We start from the raw sequence: 19043 nt of genomic DNA on the forward strand, positions 1-19043 counted from the left end.
CATCCTAACTCTACAAACTGCCCTGGTTACCCCAGATAAAGTATCAGACTCATCGTAACTCTACAAACTTCCCTGGTTACCCCAGATAAAGTATCAGACTCATTGTAACTCTACAAACTGCCCTGGTTACCCCAGATAAAGTATCAGACTCATCCTAACTCTACAAACTGCTCTGGTTACCCCAGATAAAGTATCAGACTCATCGTAACTCTACAAACTGCCCTGGTTACCCCAGATAAAGTATCAGACTCATCGTAACTCTACAAACTGCCCTGGTTACCCCAGATAAAGTATCAGACTCATCGTAACTCTACAAACTGCCCTGGTTACCCCAGATAAAGTATCAGACTCATCGTAACTCTACAAACTGCCCTGGTTACCCCAGATAAAGTATCAGACTCATCGTAACTCTACAAACTGCCCTGGTTACCCCAGATAAAGTATCAGACTCATCGTAACTCTACAAACTGCCCTAGTTACCCCAGATAAAGTATCAGTTGGAAATCTCCTTCCTTTAAACTCATCACCAAGCTGGTTTTGCAGCAATGTTAGTCACCCATTAATTGCATATCGTTGCATACAAGTGTTTCAGAGGTGAGTCATGAACATTAGTGTGAACGTGATCAGATGCATCAGGCCCACAGGGTCCATAGAGTCATATGTCCCCTCACATTTGTCCTGTTAAAAAAATAAGTATAATTGTGTTGTTGTTGTTGTTGTTTCTCTGTAATAATACTAGCCACCTAGCAATTTTTAGCTAGCCCAGATATGCTACCAAGAGGTAATTTCAGGCTATCAATCAAGTTAGAGTAGCTAGCTTGTCTAACTATTTTGCCTGCTGGCAATGTTGGTAGACTTTAGAAAAGCAAACAATTACTGAATAAGACTCCGCATTCCCTTCAAATTGTTGGTGTGCATGACGCCCCTGAACATGATCCAGTGGTATGAGTCTCTCTCTCTGGTCTCTCTCTGGTCTCTCTCTGGTCTCTCTCTCTCTCTCTCTCTGGTCTCTCTCTCTCTAGTTTCTCTCTGGTCTCTCTCTAGTCTCTCTCTGGTCTCTCTCTCTCTGGTCTCTCTCTCTCTGGTCTCTCTCTCTCTAGTCTCTCTCTCTCTAGTCTCTCTCTCTCTGGTCTCTCTCTCTCTGGTCTCTCTCTCTATGGTGTCTCTCTCTCTGGTCTCTCTCTCTCTCTGGTCTCTCGCTCTCTCTGGCCTCGCTCTCTCTGGTCTCTCGCTCTCTGATCTCTCTTTGGTCTCTCTCTGGTCTCTTTCTCTCTCTCTCTGGTGTCTTTCTGGTCTCTCTCTCTCACTGGTCTCTCTCTCTCTCTTTCTCTGGTCTCTCTCTCTCTCTGGTGTCTTTTGTCTCTCTCTCTCTCTCTAGTCTCTTGGCCCAACTTATGGGGTAAGTTACCCGGGGTATGGGGTAAGTTGAGCCGCGGGACAGGGTAAGTTAAGCCGCTTACAAACGTCTGTCCTGAATTAAATATTACCACTACTTTAAAAAAAATCACATCTCTTTATTTCCCAAACACAATTACAATCGCTTATTTGTCTTTTAAGCATTTTAAGCATTTCTAAACGCAGGCTTAACACCTAACAAACACTTTGTACCTTTTTAAAACACTTTTAACATCGGCTAGGCCCTGCTGTTACCTCATATCCACAGTCATAATGCTTGCATTACGCCTGGAGAGAAAAACACTCAAATTTGCTCAACTTGCCACGGCTCAACGATTGGCTCAACTTACCCCAAGGCAAACATTTTGACTATATTAGCCCATGCAGCTAGAACGATGCACTTTCATAATAGGTTTAGGACCTCATGTTGAAGTTGATCGAGACCCCAACTGATGTATAGAAGAATCTTAAAACTATCTACATTGGTTTAGATACAAGCATCATGAAACCTTCAATGCAGTACATTTCTTTGACCTGGACCTAACTTGCTTACCGCTTTTCCATGTGCTTTCTTCCTTCACAGACTCCATTCAATTATTACGTCTTCCTAAATAGTAGGTCAAATGATTCATTTGGTGTATGGTTTCCTAGAAACAAGGACGGCCCCATTTACCCCACTCTCCCCTACCAAGAACTGAAATGACATAGAGAGCGGAAACATGATTGACAGTGATTACGGCTGTGTCTATTTTAATAAGTATACACTGACTTTGTTTACCTCTTATAACTTTATTCATCCCAAATACATTGAACTGAAGTACAATGATATTCACAAAGATAAAAAGGCGTTGCAGGTTGAAACAGTAGTTAAAATATACAGGATAAAAAGCATGAAAACATAGAGCGAAATAAAACAAAGGCCAATGTTTTCATGGAGGATCTCTTGCTTCTCGTCTTAGCTGTAGTTGTCTGAAAATAAATTGGGAAATACAATGTGTATTCAATGTGTTTTTCCTCAGGCTATGCAATCACTCAGAGACATAATTCCTATTTAAAATTCACAAAGTGACTGCAGGCGACATCGTGCTTTCACACTTTTCCCCCCACAATGGTGTTGCATTAAGAGTACCAGTGGAGGGGGGTTAAGAACCACGGCAAGATGACACAGAAGTTAATACAGGGTGAGACAGATAGTACTGGGTGGATTAGATTTTCACTGGTAGTATCCTTGGTGACATCATAGAATACATTATATTTGATTGGATGGAAGACTGATTTCCTCTCACTAACTACTGGTATTACGTTTCTCTTCAACTTGGCTTCTGATTGAAATGCTGTGATACTGGTGCAGCGTAGAGGTGTAAAGTACTTAATTCAAGGAAAAGGTCACCCATTTTGAAAGTTATATTGTTGTTTTTTTGTACATCTCTGAATGATGTTCTATTGATTCCCTGGGTCATTTCATGTTTTCGTGTGTATCTGTGTTATTAGTGTTCAAGCAGGCAGATATCCAGCAGGTATGACGTAGTACTGTGGTAAAGTCTCTCTCAGTATGACGTAGTACTGTGGTAAAGTCTCTCTCAGTAGTACTGTGGTAAAGTCTCTCTCAGTATGACGTAGTACTGTGGTAAAGTCTCTCTCAGTATGACGTAGTACTGTGGTAAAGTCTCTCTCAGTATGACGTAGTACTGTGTTAAAAGTCTCTCTCAGTATGACGTAGTACTGTGTTAAAGTCTCTCTCAGTATGACATAGTACTGTGGTAAAGTATCTCTCAGTATGACGTAGTACTGTGGTAAAGTCTCTCTCAATATGACGTAGTACTGTGGTAAAGTCTCTCTCAGTATGACGTAGTACTATGTTAAAGTCTCTCTCAGTATGACGTAGTACTGTGTTAAAGTCTCTCTCAGTATGACATAGTACTGTGGTAAAGTCTCTCTCAGTATGACGTAGTACTGTGGTAAAGTATCTCTCAGTATGACGTAGTACTGTGGTAAAGTCTCTCTCAGTATGACGTAGTACTGTGGTAAAGTCTCTCTCAGTACTACTGTGGTAAAGTCTCTCTCTCAGTATGACGTAGTACTGTGGTAAAGTCTCTCTCAGTATGACGTAGTACTGTGGTAAAGTCTCTCTCAGTATGACGTAGTACTGTGGTAAAGTCTCTCTCAGTATGACGTAGTACTGTGGTAAAGTCTCTCTCAGTATGACGTAGTACTGTGGTAAAGTCTCTCTCAGTATGAAGTAGTACTGTGGTAAAGTATCTCTCAGTATGAAGTAGTACTGTGGTAAAGTATCTCTCAGTATGAAGTAGTACTGTGGTAAAGTATCTCTCAGTATGAAGTAGTACTGTGGTAAAGTCTCAGTATGACGTAGTACTGTGGTAAAGTCTCTCTCAGTAGTACTGTGGTAAAGTCTCTCTCAGTATGACTTAGTACTGTGGTAAAGTCTCTCTCAGTAGTACTGTGGTAAAGTCTCTCTCAGTATGACGTAGTACTGTGGTAAAGTCTCTCTCAGTATGAAGTAGTACTGTGGTAAAGTCTCTCTCAGTATGACGTAGTACTGTGGTAAAGTCTCTCTCAGTATGACGTAGTACTGTGGTAACGTCTCTCTCAGTATGACGTAGTACTGTGGTAAAGTCTCTCTCAGTATGACGTAGTACTGTGGTAAAGTCTCTCTCAGTAGTACTGTGGTAAAGTCTCTCTCAGTATGACGTAGTACTGTGGTAAAGTCTCTCTCAGTATGACGTAGTACTGTGGTAAAGTCTCTCTCAGTATGACGTAGTACTGTGGTAAAGTCTCTCTCAGTAGTACTGTGGTAAAGTCTCTCAGTAGTAAAGTCTCTCTCAGTAGTACTGTGGTAAAGTCTCTCTCAGTAGTACTGTGGTAAAGTCTCTCTCAGTAGTACTGTGGTAAAGTCTCTCTCTCAGTATGACGTAGTACTGTGGTAAAGTCTCTCTCACTACACTGGAAGTTAATAGAAACACAACTTTTAGATCTCTAAAACGTCTATCATACCTGTCAGATTTCAATACTGGGCGACGTCATAAATCTTCTCTCTGGGGCGGCAGGTTAGCCTAGTGGTTAGATCGTTGGACTAGTAACCGGAAGGTTGCAAGTTCAAATCCCCGAGCTGACAAGGTACAAATCTGGCGTTCTGCCCCTGAACAAGGCAGTTAACCCACTGTTCCTAGGCTGTCATTGAAAATAAGAATTTGTTCTTAACTGACTTGCATAGTTAAATAAAGGTTAAATAAAAAAATAGAAAATTAAATGAAAATTAAAAATCTACAGGTTAGTGAGATTGTAGACTCTTAAATTGATAGTGCAGTTTGTTTGACCGATTTGACAGCTAACTAGCTACTTTACATAGTGATATTGTGTGCAGCTAGCTAGTCAGCCCATACAGAGATCATTGCATTGTGGATTTCATAGTTGACTTGAGCTGCAACAGATTTCCACAATGATTTCCCATGTTGCTACCAATCATATTATAACGCCAAAATTAAACATTTGTTCATAAAAAATATTAGTCTCACATATTAGTGTTATTTAACACTACATTAATGAGGGGTTCTGGGTGGATTTGTCCTTTAAATAAAACATTTTTGAAGTACTACTTAGTTTTTGGGGATATCTGTACTTTACTATTTATATATTTGACAACTTTTACTTCACTACGTTCCTAAAGAAAATAATATATTTTTTACACCATACATTTTCCCCTGACACCCAAAAGTACTCGTTACATTTCGAATGCTCGGGCAGGACAACAAAATGGTCCAATTCACACACCTATCAAAATAACACACCTATCAAAATAACACACCTATAAATATAACACACCTATCAATATAACACACCTATCAATATAACACACCTATCAATATAACACACCTATAAATATAACACACCTATCAATATGACACACCTATCAATATAACACACCTATCAATATAACACACCTATCAATATAACACACCTATAAATATAACACACCTATCAATATAACACACCTATCAATATAACACACCTATCAATATAACACACCTATCAATATAACACACCTATAAATATAACACACCTATCAATATAACACACCTATCAATATAACACACCTATCAATATAACACACCTATCAATATAACACACCTATCAATATAACACACCTATCAATATAACACACCTATAAATATAACACACCTATCAATATAACACACCTATCAATATAACACACCTATCAATATAACACACCTATAAATATAACACACCTATCAATATAACACATCTATCAATATAACACACCTATCAATATAACACACCTATCAATATAACACACCTATCAATATAACACACCTATCAATATGACACGTGTTCATCTGCCTCTGATCTGGCAGACTCACTAAACCACAAATGCTGCGTTTGTAAATGACATCATACCTGGGCTGGGCTCCTCTCTCCAGGCCTCCAAGTTCATTGATGGTATATTGTCACACAAGAGAAAACCGTCAGGGTATTTCCCAAACCTGAAGGGGTCAAGAGGGGCCTCTTTCACTTCACTGTTGTCACAGATCACGCGAGATAGAGAATGCCTTAGTAGTTCCACCCTCTGACCCAGTGTAAACACACCCTCACTCTCCCACCAGAACCTGAAAAAAAAAACACACAGTAATTGATAATAATAATCAGTCCAATATAGTCAAAAGAAGGCTTCAGAATATAGTATACTTAGGGGTCCAAGCAGCAAATACTACAACAATACTTTGTATTTTTTGTATTTTTTTAAATTTTACCTTTATTTAACTAGGCAAGTCAGTTAAGAACAAATTCTTATTTTCAAAGACAGGAACAGTGGGTTAACTGTCTGTTCAGGGGCAGAACGACAGATTTGTACCTTGTCAGCTCGGGGGTTTGAACTTGCAACCTTCCGGTTACTAGTCCAACGCTCTAACCACTAGGCTACCCTGCCGCCCCACGTACTACCAGTTACCTTCCAAACCCCTCCATGGATATAGTCTATGTTTTCTACACGTACTACCAGTTACCTTCCAAACCCCTCCATGGTTCCAAACCCCTCCATGGTTCCAAACCCCTCCATGGTTCCAAACCCCTCCATGGATATAGTCTATGTTTTCTACACGTACTACCAGTTACCTTCCAAACCCCTCCATGGTTCCAAACCCCTCCATGGTTCCAAACCCCTCCATGGATATAGTCTATGTTTTCTACACGTACTACCAGTTACCTTCCAAACCCCTCCATGGATATAGTCTATGTTTTCTACACGTACTACCAGTTACCTTCCAAACCCCTCCATGGATATAGTCTATGTTTTCTACACGTACTACCAGTTACCTTCCAAACCCCTCCATGGTTCCAAACCCCTCCATGGTTCCAAACCCCTCCATGGTTCCAAACCCCTCCATGGATATAGTCTATGTTTTCTACACGTACTACCAGTTACCTTCCAAACCCCTCCATGGTTCCAAACCCCTCCATGGTTCCAAACCCCTCCATGGTTCCAAACCCCTCCATGGATATAGTCTATGTTTTCTACACGTACTACCAGTTACCTTCCAAACCCCTCCATGGTTCCAAACCCCTCCATGGATATAGTCTATGTTTTCTACACGTACTACCAGTTACCTTCCAAACCCCTCCATGGTTCCAAATCCCTCCATGGATATAGTCTATGTTTTCTACACGTACTACCAGTTACCTTCCAAACCCCTCCATGGTTCCAAACCCCTCCATGGTTCCAAACCCCTCCATGGTTCCAAACCCCTCCATGGTTCCAAACCCCTCAATGGATATAGTCTATGTTTTCTACGTAGCACCTGTTCATGTGTCTCAATAAACTCACCTGTCCCCATCTCGAATCATCTTTATCTGTTTTCCAATGAGACATGAAAAGAGTGGACCAGTCCTGGAGCCAGGCAGAGGTTCCTCTACCAGTCCTCCTAGCCACACGTCAATGTTGTCAGGATGTCGAAACAGGTCCATGATCTTGCCAACAACACTTGCATCTTTTACAACTTCTCTGAAGTCGTCTCGAGTCTCTATTCTGTCCAGTCCACAGAACGTCCTCCAGTCATTGTAACCTGGGATGTAATTATGGTGCAATTGCATTATGCCTGCTTACTAGAGGATTCAAAACAGATCTTCACAGTGGAGTTGTGCAGAGCGATTAATACCATTTTTTTTTTTTTTTAATTTGGTTGGATTTCAAATAGATTTAGTTTAAATTGTCCTAATTATTGACTCCTGTTTATGGGTAACACTGACCTGGAAGTCCATGATCACGTCCCCTCTGCAGGTTGAGTGCGGCCAAGTCCAAGCCGCCTGGGACAGTAAGCACAACCAGTCTCTCTGTCAGCTCCTCTGTCAGTAGGTTTCCTGGGCTCACTACAGTCGCCGGCGTCCCCAACAGGCCTCGGAGGACTGGCTCTAGTCCACCTTTCGTGAAGAAAAAAAAGATGACAACATTTCACAATACACTTTGCACTATAAACACATTATTCTCCGCAAATACTTAGTCAAATTAGTTCTAGGGTAGTTATGTAAGTTTCACATGCCTCCAGCAGAGCTAGTTATGTGAATATGATCCCTTTCATTGCAATAAAATGCATATCTGTGGGGCTAAATCATTCAGTCTGCTAGTAACCACTGAGAACTGGCTTTGGCTGGTATAGGTATGCATCACTTTGGATGTTCAGTAATGTATTCTGGAGCAGCTCACATGATTATTCCTATGTAAAATTCCAAATAACAGTGTCAAGTCTCTGTCAGATTAACAATATCCCATGAACAGTACTAAGAGCACTAAGAGTACTTTAAAAAGGGAGTCGCCATGTCAACTGTAGTAAGGTACATGTAGTTTATAGACTTCAGAGGTTACATTAAGTAGAGCTGGCCAGTCTGGGTATGTACTGCACAAAAACATCATGCTGTATAGCCTGAAATGAGACTCCTGTGATAGCCTTTACCAAAACAGAGGTTACATTAAGTAGAGCTGGCCAGTCTGGGTATGTACTTCACAAAAACATCATGCTGTATAGCCTGAAATGAGACTCCTGTGATAGCCTTTACCAAAACAGAGGTTACATTAAGTAGAGCTGGCCAGTCTGGGTATGTACTGCACAAAAACATCATGCTGTATAGCCTGAAATGAGACTCCTGTGATAGCCTTTACCAAAACAGAGGTTACATTAAGTAGAGGTGGCCAGTCTGGGTATGTAAACATCATGCTGTATAGCCTGAAATGAGACTCCTGTGATAGCCTTTACCAAAACAGAGGTTACATTAAGTAGAGCTGGCCAGTCTGGGTATGTAAACATCATGCTGTATAGCCTGAAATGAGACTCCTGTGATAGCCTTTACCAAAACAGAGGTGGGGGACACCCTTTGTTATTGTTTCATCTAAGGATTGGCCCTTTTAAGTGTTTAGTATGCAACAGTCCCCCCTATTAGTTCCAATAGTAATTTATTTATTTATTAAATTGAACCTTTATTTAACTAGGCAAGTCAGTTTAGAACAAATTCTTATTTACAATGACAGCCTACCGGGGAACAGTGGGTTAACTGCCTCGTTCAGGGGCAGAACGACAGATTTTTACCTTGTCAGCTCGGGGATTCAATCCAGCAACCTTTCGGTTATTGGTCCCTACAGCTCTAACCACTAGGCTACCTGCCACCTCTACACTCTAACCACTAGGCTACCTGCCACCTCTACACTCTAACCACTAGACTACCTGCCACCCCTATACTCTAACCACTAGGCTACCTGCCACCTCTACACTCTAACCACTAGGCTACCTGCCACCTCTACACTCTAACCACTAGACTACCTGCCACCCCTACACTCTAACCACTAGGCTACCTGCCACCTCTACACTCTAACCACTAGGCTACCTGCCACCTCTACAGCTCTAACCACTAGGCTACCTGCCACCTCTACACTCTAACCACTAGGCTACCTGCCACCTCTACACTCTAACCACTAGGCTACCCTGCCACCTCTACACTCTAACCACTAGGCTACCTGCCACCTCTACACTCTAACCACTAGACTACCTGCCACCCCTACACTCTAACCACTAGGCTACCTGCCACCTCTACACTCTAACCACTAGGCTACCTGCCACCTCTACAGCTCTAACCACTAGGCTACCTGCCACCTCTACACTCTAACCACTAGGCTACCTGCCACCTCTACACTCTAACCACTAGGCTACCTGCCACCTCTACACTCTAACCACTAGACTACCTGCCACCCCTACACTCTAACCACTAGGCTACCTGCCACCTCTACACTCTAACCACTAGGCTACCTGCCACCTCTACACTCTAACCACTAGGCTACCCTGCCACCTCTACACTCTAACCACTAGGCTACCTGCCACCTCTACACTCTAACCACTAGGCTACCCTGCCACCTCTACACTCTAACCACTAGGCTACCTGCCACCTCTACACTCTAACCACTAGACTACCTGCCACCCCTACACTCTAACCACTAGGCTACCTGCCACCTCTACACTCTAACCACTAGGCTACCTGCCACCTCTACAGCTCTAACCACTAGGCTACCTGCCACCTCTACACTCTAACCACTAGGCTACCTGCCACCTCTACACTCTAACCACTAGGCTACCTGCCACCTCTACACTCTAACCACTAGACTACCTGCCACCCCTACACTCTAACCACTAGGCTACCTGCCACCTCTACACTCTAACCACTAGGCTACCTGCCACCTCTACACTCTAACCACTAGACTACCTGCCACCCCTACACTCTAACCACTAGGCTACCTGCCACCTCTACAATCTAACCACTAGGCTACCTGCCACCTCTACAGCTCTAACCACTAGGCTACCTGCCACCTCTACACTCTAACCACTAGGCTACCTGCCACCTCTACACTCTAACCACTAGGCTACCTGCCACCTCTACACTCTAACCACTAGGCTACCTGCCACCTCTACAATCTAACCACTAGGCTACCTGCCACCTCTACACTCTAACCACTAGGCTACCTGCCACCTCTACACTCTAACCACTAGGCTACCTGCCACCTCTACACTCTAACCACTAGGCTACCTGCCACCTCTACACTCTAACCACTAGGCTACCTGCCACCTCTACAGCTCTAACCACTAGGCTACCTGCCACCTCTACACTCTAACCACTAGGCTACCTGCCACCCCGAAGTATGTATGCAGCATATGAGAATACCAACCCTCTTTGATGAGTCGCCAGGGACTGAAGAAAGTCTTATGCAGACTCAAAGAGGAGAAGTGTTCATGTTCCTGGAAGCTCTGGTTGAGTCTCCGGAGAACTGAGGGAATAGTGGCATGGCCGAATCGGAATGCAGCAGTCGAGAATACATTGGAGGCTGAGGGCTCTGTAGTTGCATCATAGCCCCCATAGGGACCAATGTAAAGATCAAAAGCCTCTCTTCCAATAATTTTGGGAACATAATCCCTGGTGGTTATAATCTGGGGGCAAATACAGAACAAAGCAAAAAGGAGACTTTAAATTAATTTTTTTTTTAAGAATACATTTTGCAATCTTCAAGTTTCTATGTCCAGTCCATTAGAAATATATATTTACTGAGTTTCCAAGTTGGAACAGGACAAGTTACCCTCAGGGTTCAGATGAATGCACTGCCACCAGATATCCTTGCAGAAAATTAGCAAGATTATCTAGGACAGGCTGTATACATTCATCTGAATATATTCTACTGAGATGGTATTTTGGGATATCTTATGCGAGCTTGGAGATATTGTTTATTTGTTCCCCTGTGGTTAACCTCAGAAAATGTCATTTGGCCTCAATGTAAATAATCTATTGTGTCATTTTGGAGTAACTTTTATTGTAAATAAGAATAGAAAACGTTTCTTAACACGCCTACATTAATGTGGATGCTACCAAGATTTAGGATCATCATGAATGAATCCTGAATAATAATGAGTGAGAAAGTTACACATGCACAAATATCATACCCCCAAGACATGCTAACCTCTCACCATTACAATAACAGGGGAGGTTTGCATTTATGTGGGGGTATGACATTTCTGTGTCTGTAACTTTCTCCCTCGTCACTATTCACGATTCATTCAGCATTATCTGTAATCCGGGTTGCATCCACATTAATGTAGAAGTGTTCATTTACATTGAAAGTGACTCCAAAAATTGACTCATTAATTTCTATTGGGCAGAAAATAATCTGAAACACAAACCAAAACAAAGAGCAAATGCATCCAACACATGGGTAGAGTCACAAGCTTGATGTAGTCTATGAGTGCTGTGGATATTGGACCAAAACACTTCACTTTCACTGCTTTAATACACATCAGTGAATTTGTCCTAATATGTTTTCTCCCCTAAAATGGGGGGGACTGTGTACAAAAAGTGCTATAATTTCACAACAGTTCACCCGATATGGATGAAAATACCCTCAATCTACACTTTCAAATCACAGTCATGGGTTTATTTCAAATCCACATTTTTGGAGTATAGAGACAAGAGAAGAAAAACATGCTTCACCGTCCCAATAATTACAGAGGACACTGTATCACACACAGAGACTGCAGTATGTACAGGGCACTGTATCACACACAGAGACTGCAGTATGTACAGGGCACTGTATCACACACAGAGACACTGCAGTATGTACAGGGCACTGAATCACACACAGAGACTGCAGTATGTACAGGGCACTGTATTACACACAGAGACTGCAGTATGTACAGGACACTGTATCACACACAGAGACTGCAGTATGTACAGGACACCATATAACACACAGAGACTGCAGTATGTACAGGGCACTGTATCACACACAGAGACTGCAGTATGTACAGGGCACTGTATCACACACAGAGACACTGCAGTATGTACAGGGCACTGTATCACACACAGAGACACTGCAGTATGTACAGGACACTGTATCACACACAGAGACTGCAGTATGTACAGGGCACTGTATCACACACAGAGACTGCAGTATGTACAGGGCACTGTATCACACACAGAGACTGCAGTATGTACAGGACACTGTATCACACACATAGACTGCAGTATGTACAGGGCACTGTATCACACACAGAGACTGCAGTATGTACAGGGCACTGTATCACACACAGAGACTGCAGTATGTACAGGGCACTGTATCACACACATAGACTGCAGTATGTACAGGGCACTGTATCACACACATAGACTGCAGTATGTACAAGGAACTATATAACACACAGATACTGCAGTATGTACAGGGCACTGTATCACACACAGAGACACTGCAGTATGTACAAGGAACTATATCACACACAGATACTGCAGTATGTACAGGGCACTGTATTACACACATAGACACTGCAGTATGTACAGGACACTGTATCACACACAGAGACACTGCAGTATGTACAGGGCACTGTATCACACACAGAGACTGCAGTATGTACAGGACAATGTATCACACATAGAGACTGCAGTATGTACAGGACAATGTATCACACACAGAGACTGCAGTATGTACAGGACACCATATAACACACAGAGACTGCAGTATGTACAGGGCACTGTATCACACACAGAGACTGCAGTATGTACAGGACACTGTATAACACACAGAGACACTGCAGTATGTACAGGGCACTGTATCACACACAGAGACTGCAGTATGTACAGGGCACTGTATCACACACAGAGACTGCAGTATGTACAGGGCACTGTATCACACACATAGACTGCAGTATGTACAGGGCACTGTATCACACACATAGACTGCAGTATGTACAAGGAACTATATAACACACAGATACTGCAGTATGTACAGGGCACTGTATCACACACAGAGACACTGCAGTATGTACAAGGAACTATATAACACACAGATACTGCAGTATGTACAGGGCACTGTATTACACACATAGACACTGCAGTATGTACAGGACACTGTATCACACACAGAGACACTGCAGTATGTACAGGGCACTGTATCACACACAGAGACTGCAGTATGTACAGGACAATGTATCACACATAGAGACTGCAGTATGTACAGGACAATATATCACACACAGAGACTGCAGTATGTACAGGACACCATATAACACACAGAGACTGCAGTATGTACAGGGCACTGTATCACACACAGAGACTGCAGTATGTACAGGACACTGTATAACACACAGAGACACTGCAGTATGAACAGGGCACTGTATCACACACAGAGACTGCAGTATGTACAGGGCACTGTATTACACACAGAGACACTGCAGTATGTACAGGACACTGTATAACACACAGAGACACTGCAGTATGTACAGGGCACTGTATCACACACAGAGACTGCAGTATGTACATGGCACTGTATCACACACAGAGACTGCAGTATGTACAGGACACTGTATATCACACAGAGACTGCAGTATGTACAGGACACTGTATATCACACATAGACTGCAGTATGTACAGGGCACTGTATATCACACAGAGACTGCAGTATGTACAGGGCACTGTATATCACACAGAGACACTGCAGTATGTACAGGGCACTGTATATCACACAGAGACACTGCAGTATGTACAGGGCACTGTATATCACACACAGAGACACTGCAGTATGTACAGGGCACTATATATCACACACAGAGACACTGCAGTATGTACAGGGCACTGTATATCACACACAGAGACACTGCAGTATGTACAGGACACTGTATATCACACACAGAGACACTGCAGTATGTACAGGGCACTGTATATCACACACAGAGACTGCAGTATGTACAGGACACTGTATATCACACATAGACTGCAGTATGTACAGGGCACTGTATATCACACAGAGACTGCAGTATGTACAGGGCACTGTATCACACACAGAGACACTGCAGTATGTACAGGGCACTGTATATCACACAGAGACTGCAGTATGTACAGGGCACTGTATCACACACATAGACTGCAGTATGTACAGGGCACTGTATCACACACAGAGACACTGCAGTATGTACAGGGCACTGTATATCACACACAGAGACACTGCAGTATGTACAGGGCACTGTATATCACACAGAGACTGCAGTATGTACAGGACACTGTATATCACACAGAGACTGCAGTATGTACAGGGCACTGTATATCACACAGAGACTGCAGTATGTACAGGGCACTGTATATCACACAGAGACTGCAGTATGTACAGGGCACTGTATATCACACAGAGACTGCAGTATGTACAGGACACTGTATATCACACATAGACTGCAGTATGTACAGGGCACTGTATATCACACAGAGACTGCAGTATGTACAGGGCACTGTATATCACACATAGACTGCAGTATGTACAGGGCACTGTATATCACACAGAGACTGCAGTATGTACAGGACACTGTATCACACACAGAGACTGCAGTATGTACAGGGCACTGTATCACACACAGAGACACTGCAGTATGTACAGGACACTGTATATCACACATAGACTGCAGTATGTACAGGACACTGTATATCACACAGAGACTGCAGTATGTACAGGACACCTTATCACACACAGAGACTGCAGTATGTACAGGACACTGTATATCACACATAGACTGCAGTATGTACAGGACACTGTATATCACACAGAGACTGCAGTATGTACAGGACACTGTATCACACACAGAGACTGCAGTATGTACAGGACACTGTATATCACACAGAGACTGCAGTATGTACAGGACACCGTATATCACACAGAGACTGCAGTATGTACAGGGCACTGTATATCACACAGAGACTGCAGTATGTACAGGACACTGTATATCACACATAGACTGCAGTATGTACAGGGCACTGTATCACACATAGAGACTGCAGTATGTACAGGACACTGTATATCACACAGAGACTGCAGTATGTACAGGGCACTGTATCACACATAGAGACTGCAGTATGTACAGGACACTGTATATCACACAGAGACTGCAGTATGTACAGGACACTGTATCACACACAGAGACTGCAGTATGTACAGGACACTGTATCACACACAGAGACTGCAGTATGTACAGGACACTGTATATCACACAGAGACTGCAGTATGTACAGGACACTGTATATCACACATAGACTGCAGTATGTACAGGACACTGTATCACACACAGAGACTGCAGTATGTACAGGACACTGTATATCACACAGAGACTGCAGTATGTACAGGACACTGTATCACACACAGAGACTGCAGTATGTACAGGACACTGTATATCACACAGAGACTGCAGTATGTACAGGACACTGTATATCACACAGAGACTGCAGTATGTACAGGACACTGTATCACACACAGAGACTGCAGTATGTACAGGACACTGTATCACACACAGAGACACTGCAGTATGTACAGGACACTGTATATCACACATAGACTGCAGTATGTACAGGGCACTGTATATCACACAGAGACTGCAGTATGTACAGTAAGTATGTGAAGCCTGTATATCACACAGAGACTGCAGTATGTACAGTAAGTATGTGAAGCCTGTATATCACACAGAGACTGCAGTATGTACAGGACACTGTATATCACACATAGACTGCAGTATGTACAGGGCACTGTATATCACACAGAGACTGCAGTATGTACAGGGCACTGTATATCACACAGAGACTGCAGTATGTACAGTAAGTATGTGAAGCCTGTATATCACACAGAGACTGCAGTATGTACAGGACACTGTATATCACACATAGACTGCAGTATGTACAGGGCACTGTATATCACACAGAGACTGCAGTATGTACAGGGCACTGTATATCACACAGAGACTGCAGTATGTACAGTAAGTATGTGAAGCCTGTATATCACACAGAGACTGCAGTATGTACAGTAAGTATGTGAAGCCTGTATCACACACAGAGACTGCAGTATGTACAGTAAGTATGTGAAGCCTGTATATCACACAGAGACTGCAGTATGTACAGGACACCGTATATCACACAGAGACTGCAGTATGTACAGTAAGTATGTGAAGCCTGTATATCACACAGAGACTGCAGTATGTACAGTAAGTATGTGAAGCCTGTATCACACACAGAGACTGCAGTATGTACAGTAAGTATGTGAAGCCTGTATATCACACAGAGACTGCAGTATGTACAGTAAGTATGTGAAGCCTGTATCACACACAGAGACTGCAGTATGTACAGTAAGTATGTGAAGCCTGTATAACACACAGAGACTGCAGTATGTACAGTAAGTATGTGAAGCCTGTATATCACACAGAGACTGCAGTATGTACAGTAAGTATGTGAAGCCTGTATATCACACAGAGACTGCAGTATGTACAGTAAGTATGTGAAGCCTGTATATCACACAGAGACTGCAGTATGTACAGGGCACTGTATATCACACAGAGACTGCAGTATGTACAGTAAGTATGTGAAGCCTGTATATCACACAGAGACTGCAGTATGTACAGTAAGTATGTGAAGCCTGTATCACACACAGAGACTGCAGTATGTACAGTAAGTATGTGAAGCCTGTATATCACACAGAGACTGCAGTATGTACAGGACACCGTATATCACACAGAGACTGCAGTATGTACAGTAAGTATGTGAAGCCTGTATATCACACAGAGACTGCAGTATGTACAGTAAGTATGTGAAGCCTGTATCACACACAGAGACTGCAGTATGTACAGTAAGTATGTGAAGCCTGTATATCACACAGAGACTGCAGTATGTACAGTAAGTATGTGAAGCCTGTATCACACACAGAGACTGCAGTATGTACAGTAAGTATGTGAAGCCTGTATAACACACAGAGACTGCAGTATGTACAGTAAGTATGTGAAGCCTGTATAACACACAGAGACTGCAGTATGTACAGTAAGTATGTGAAGCCTGTATATCACACAGAGACTGCAGTATGTACAGGACACTGTATCACACACAGAGACTGCAGTATGTACAGTAAGTATGTGAAGCCTGTATATCACACAGAGACTGCAGTATGTACAGTAAGTATGTGAAGCCTGTATATCACACAGAGACTGCAGTATGTACAGGACACTGTATCACACACAGAGACTGCAGTATGTACAGTAAGTATGTGAAGCCTGTATATCACACAGAGACTGCAGTATGTACAGTAAGTATGTGAAGCCTGTATATCACACAGAGACTGCAGTATGTACAGTAAGTATGTGAAGCCTGTATATCACACAGAGACTGCAGTATGTACAGGACACTGTATATCACACAGAGACTGCAGTATGTACAGTAAGTATGTGAAGCCTGTATAACACACAGAGACTGCAGTATGTACAGTAAGTATGTGAAGCCTGTATCACACACAGAGACTGCAGTATGTACAGTAAGTATGTGAAGCCTGTATATCACACAGAGACTGCAGTATGTACAGGACACTGTATATCACACAGAGACTGCAGTATGTACAGTAAGTATGTGAAGCCTGTATAACACACAGAGACTGCAGTATGTACAGTAAGTATGTGAAGCCTGTATAACACACAGAGACTGCAGTATGTACAGTAAGTATGTGAAGCCTGTATAACACACAGAGACTGCAGTATGTACAGTAAGTATGTGAAGCCTGTATATCACACAGAGACTGCAGTATGTACAGTAAGTATGTGAAGCCTGTATATCACACAGAGACTGCAGTATGTACAGTAAGTATGTGAAGCCTGTATAACACACAGAGACTGCAGTATGTACAGTAAGTATGTGAAGCCTGTATATCACACAGAGACTGCAGTATGTACAGTAAGTATGTGAAGCCTGTATATCACACAGAGACTGCAGTATGTACAGGGCACTGTATATCACACAGAGACTGCAGTATGTACAGTAAGTATGTGAAGCCTGTATATCACACAGAGACTGCAGTATGTACAGTAAGTATGTGAAGCCTGTATCACACACAGAGACTGCAGTATGTACAGTAAGTATGTGAAGCCTGTATATCACACAGAGACTGCAGTATGTACAGGACACCGTATATCACACAGAGACTGCAGTATGTACAGTAAGTATGTGAAGCCTGTATATCACACAGAGACTGCAGTATGTACAGTAAGTATGTGAAGCCTGTATCACACACAGAGACTGCAGTATGTACAGTAAGTATGTGAAGCCTGTATATCACACAGAGACTGCAGTATGTACAGTAAGTATGTGAAGCCTGTATCACACACAGAGACTGCAGTATGTACAGTAAGTATGTGAAGCCTGTATAACACACAGAGACTGCAGTATGTACAGTAAGTATGTGAAGCCTGTATAACACACAGAGACTGCAGTATGTACAGTAAGTATGTGAAGCCTGTATATCACACAGAGACTGCAGTATGTACAGGACACTGTATCACACACAGAGACTGCAGTATGTACAGTAAGTATGTGAAGCCTGTATATCACACAGAGACTGCAGTATGTACAGTAAGTATGTGAAGCCTGTATATCACACAGAGACTGCAGTATGTACAGGACACTGTATCACACACAGAGACTGCAGTATGTACAGTAAGTATGTGAAGCCTGTATATCACACAGAGACTGCAGTATGTACAGTAAGTATGTGAAGCCTGTATATCACACAGAGACTGCAGTATGTACAGTAAGTATGT

At 42.6% G+C, this 19043-nt stretch overlaps 1 protein-coding gene across 1 annotated transcript in view; it reads right to left on the reverse strand.

Annotated features, from left to right (window-relative positions):
- Positions 1–2165: 2165 nt before the first annotated feature.
- Positions 2166–19043, reverse strand: part of tpo (thyroid peroxidase) — a 38593-nt gene continuing 21715 nt past the window's right edge. Inside the window, exons 7-11 of the mRNA XM_065025027.1 lie at positions 10631–10889; positions 7675–7845; positions 7253–7490; positions 5830–6038; positions 2166–2364 (exon numbers count right to left, since the gene is read on the reverse strand). Of these exons, the coding sequence (XP_064881099.1) occupies positions 2351–2364; positions 5830–6038; positions 7253–7490; positions 7675–7845; positions 10631–10889 (891 nt within the window). The 3' untranslated portion in view covers positions 2166–2350. The remainder of the gene's footprint in view (positions 2365–5829; positions 6039–7252; positions 7491–7674; positions 7846–10630; positions 10890–19043) is intronic.

The sequence above is a fragment of the Oncorhynchus nerka genome, linkage group LG12 (assembly GCF_034236695.1).
Source record: "Oncorhynchus nerka isolate Pitt River linkage group LG12, Oner_Uvic_2.0, whole genome shotgun sequence".
NCBI classification, from domain to species: Eukaryota; Metazoa; Chordata; class Actinopteri; order Salmoniformes; family Salmonidae; genus Oncorhynchus; species Oncorhynchus nerka.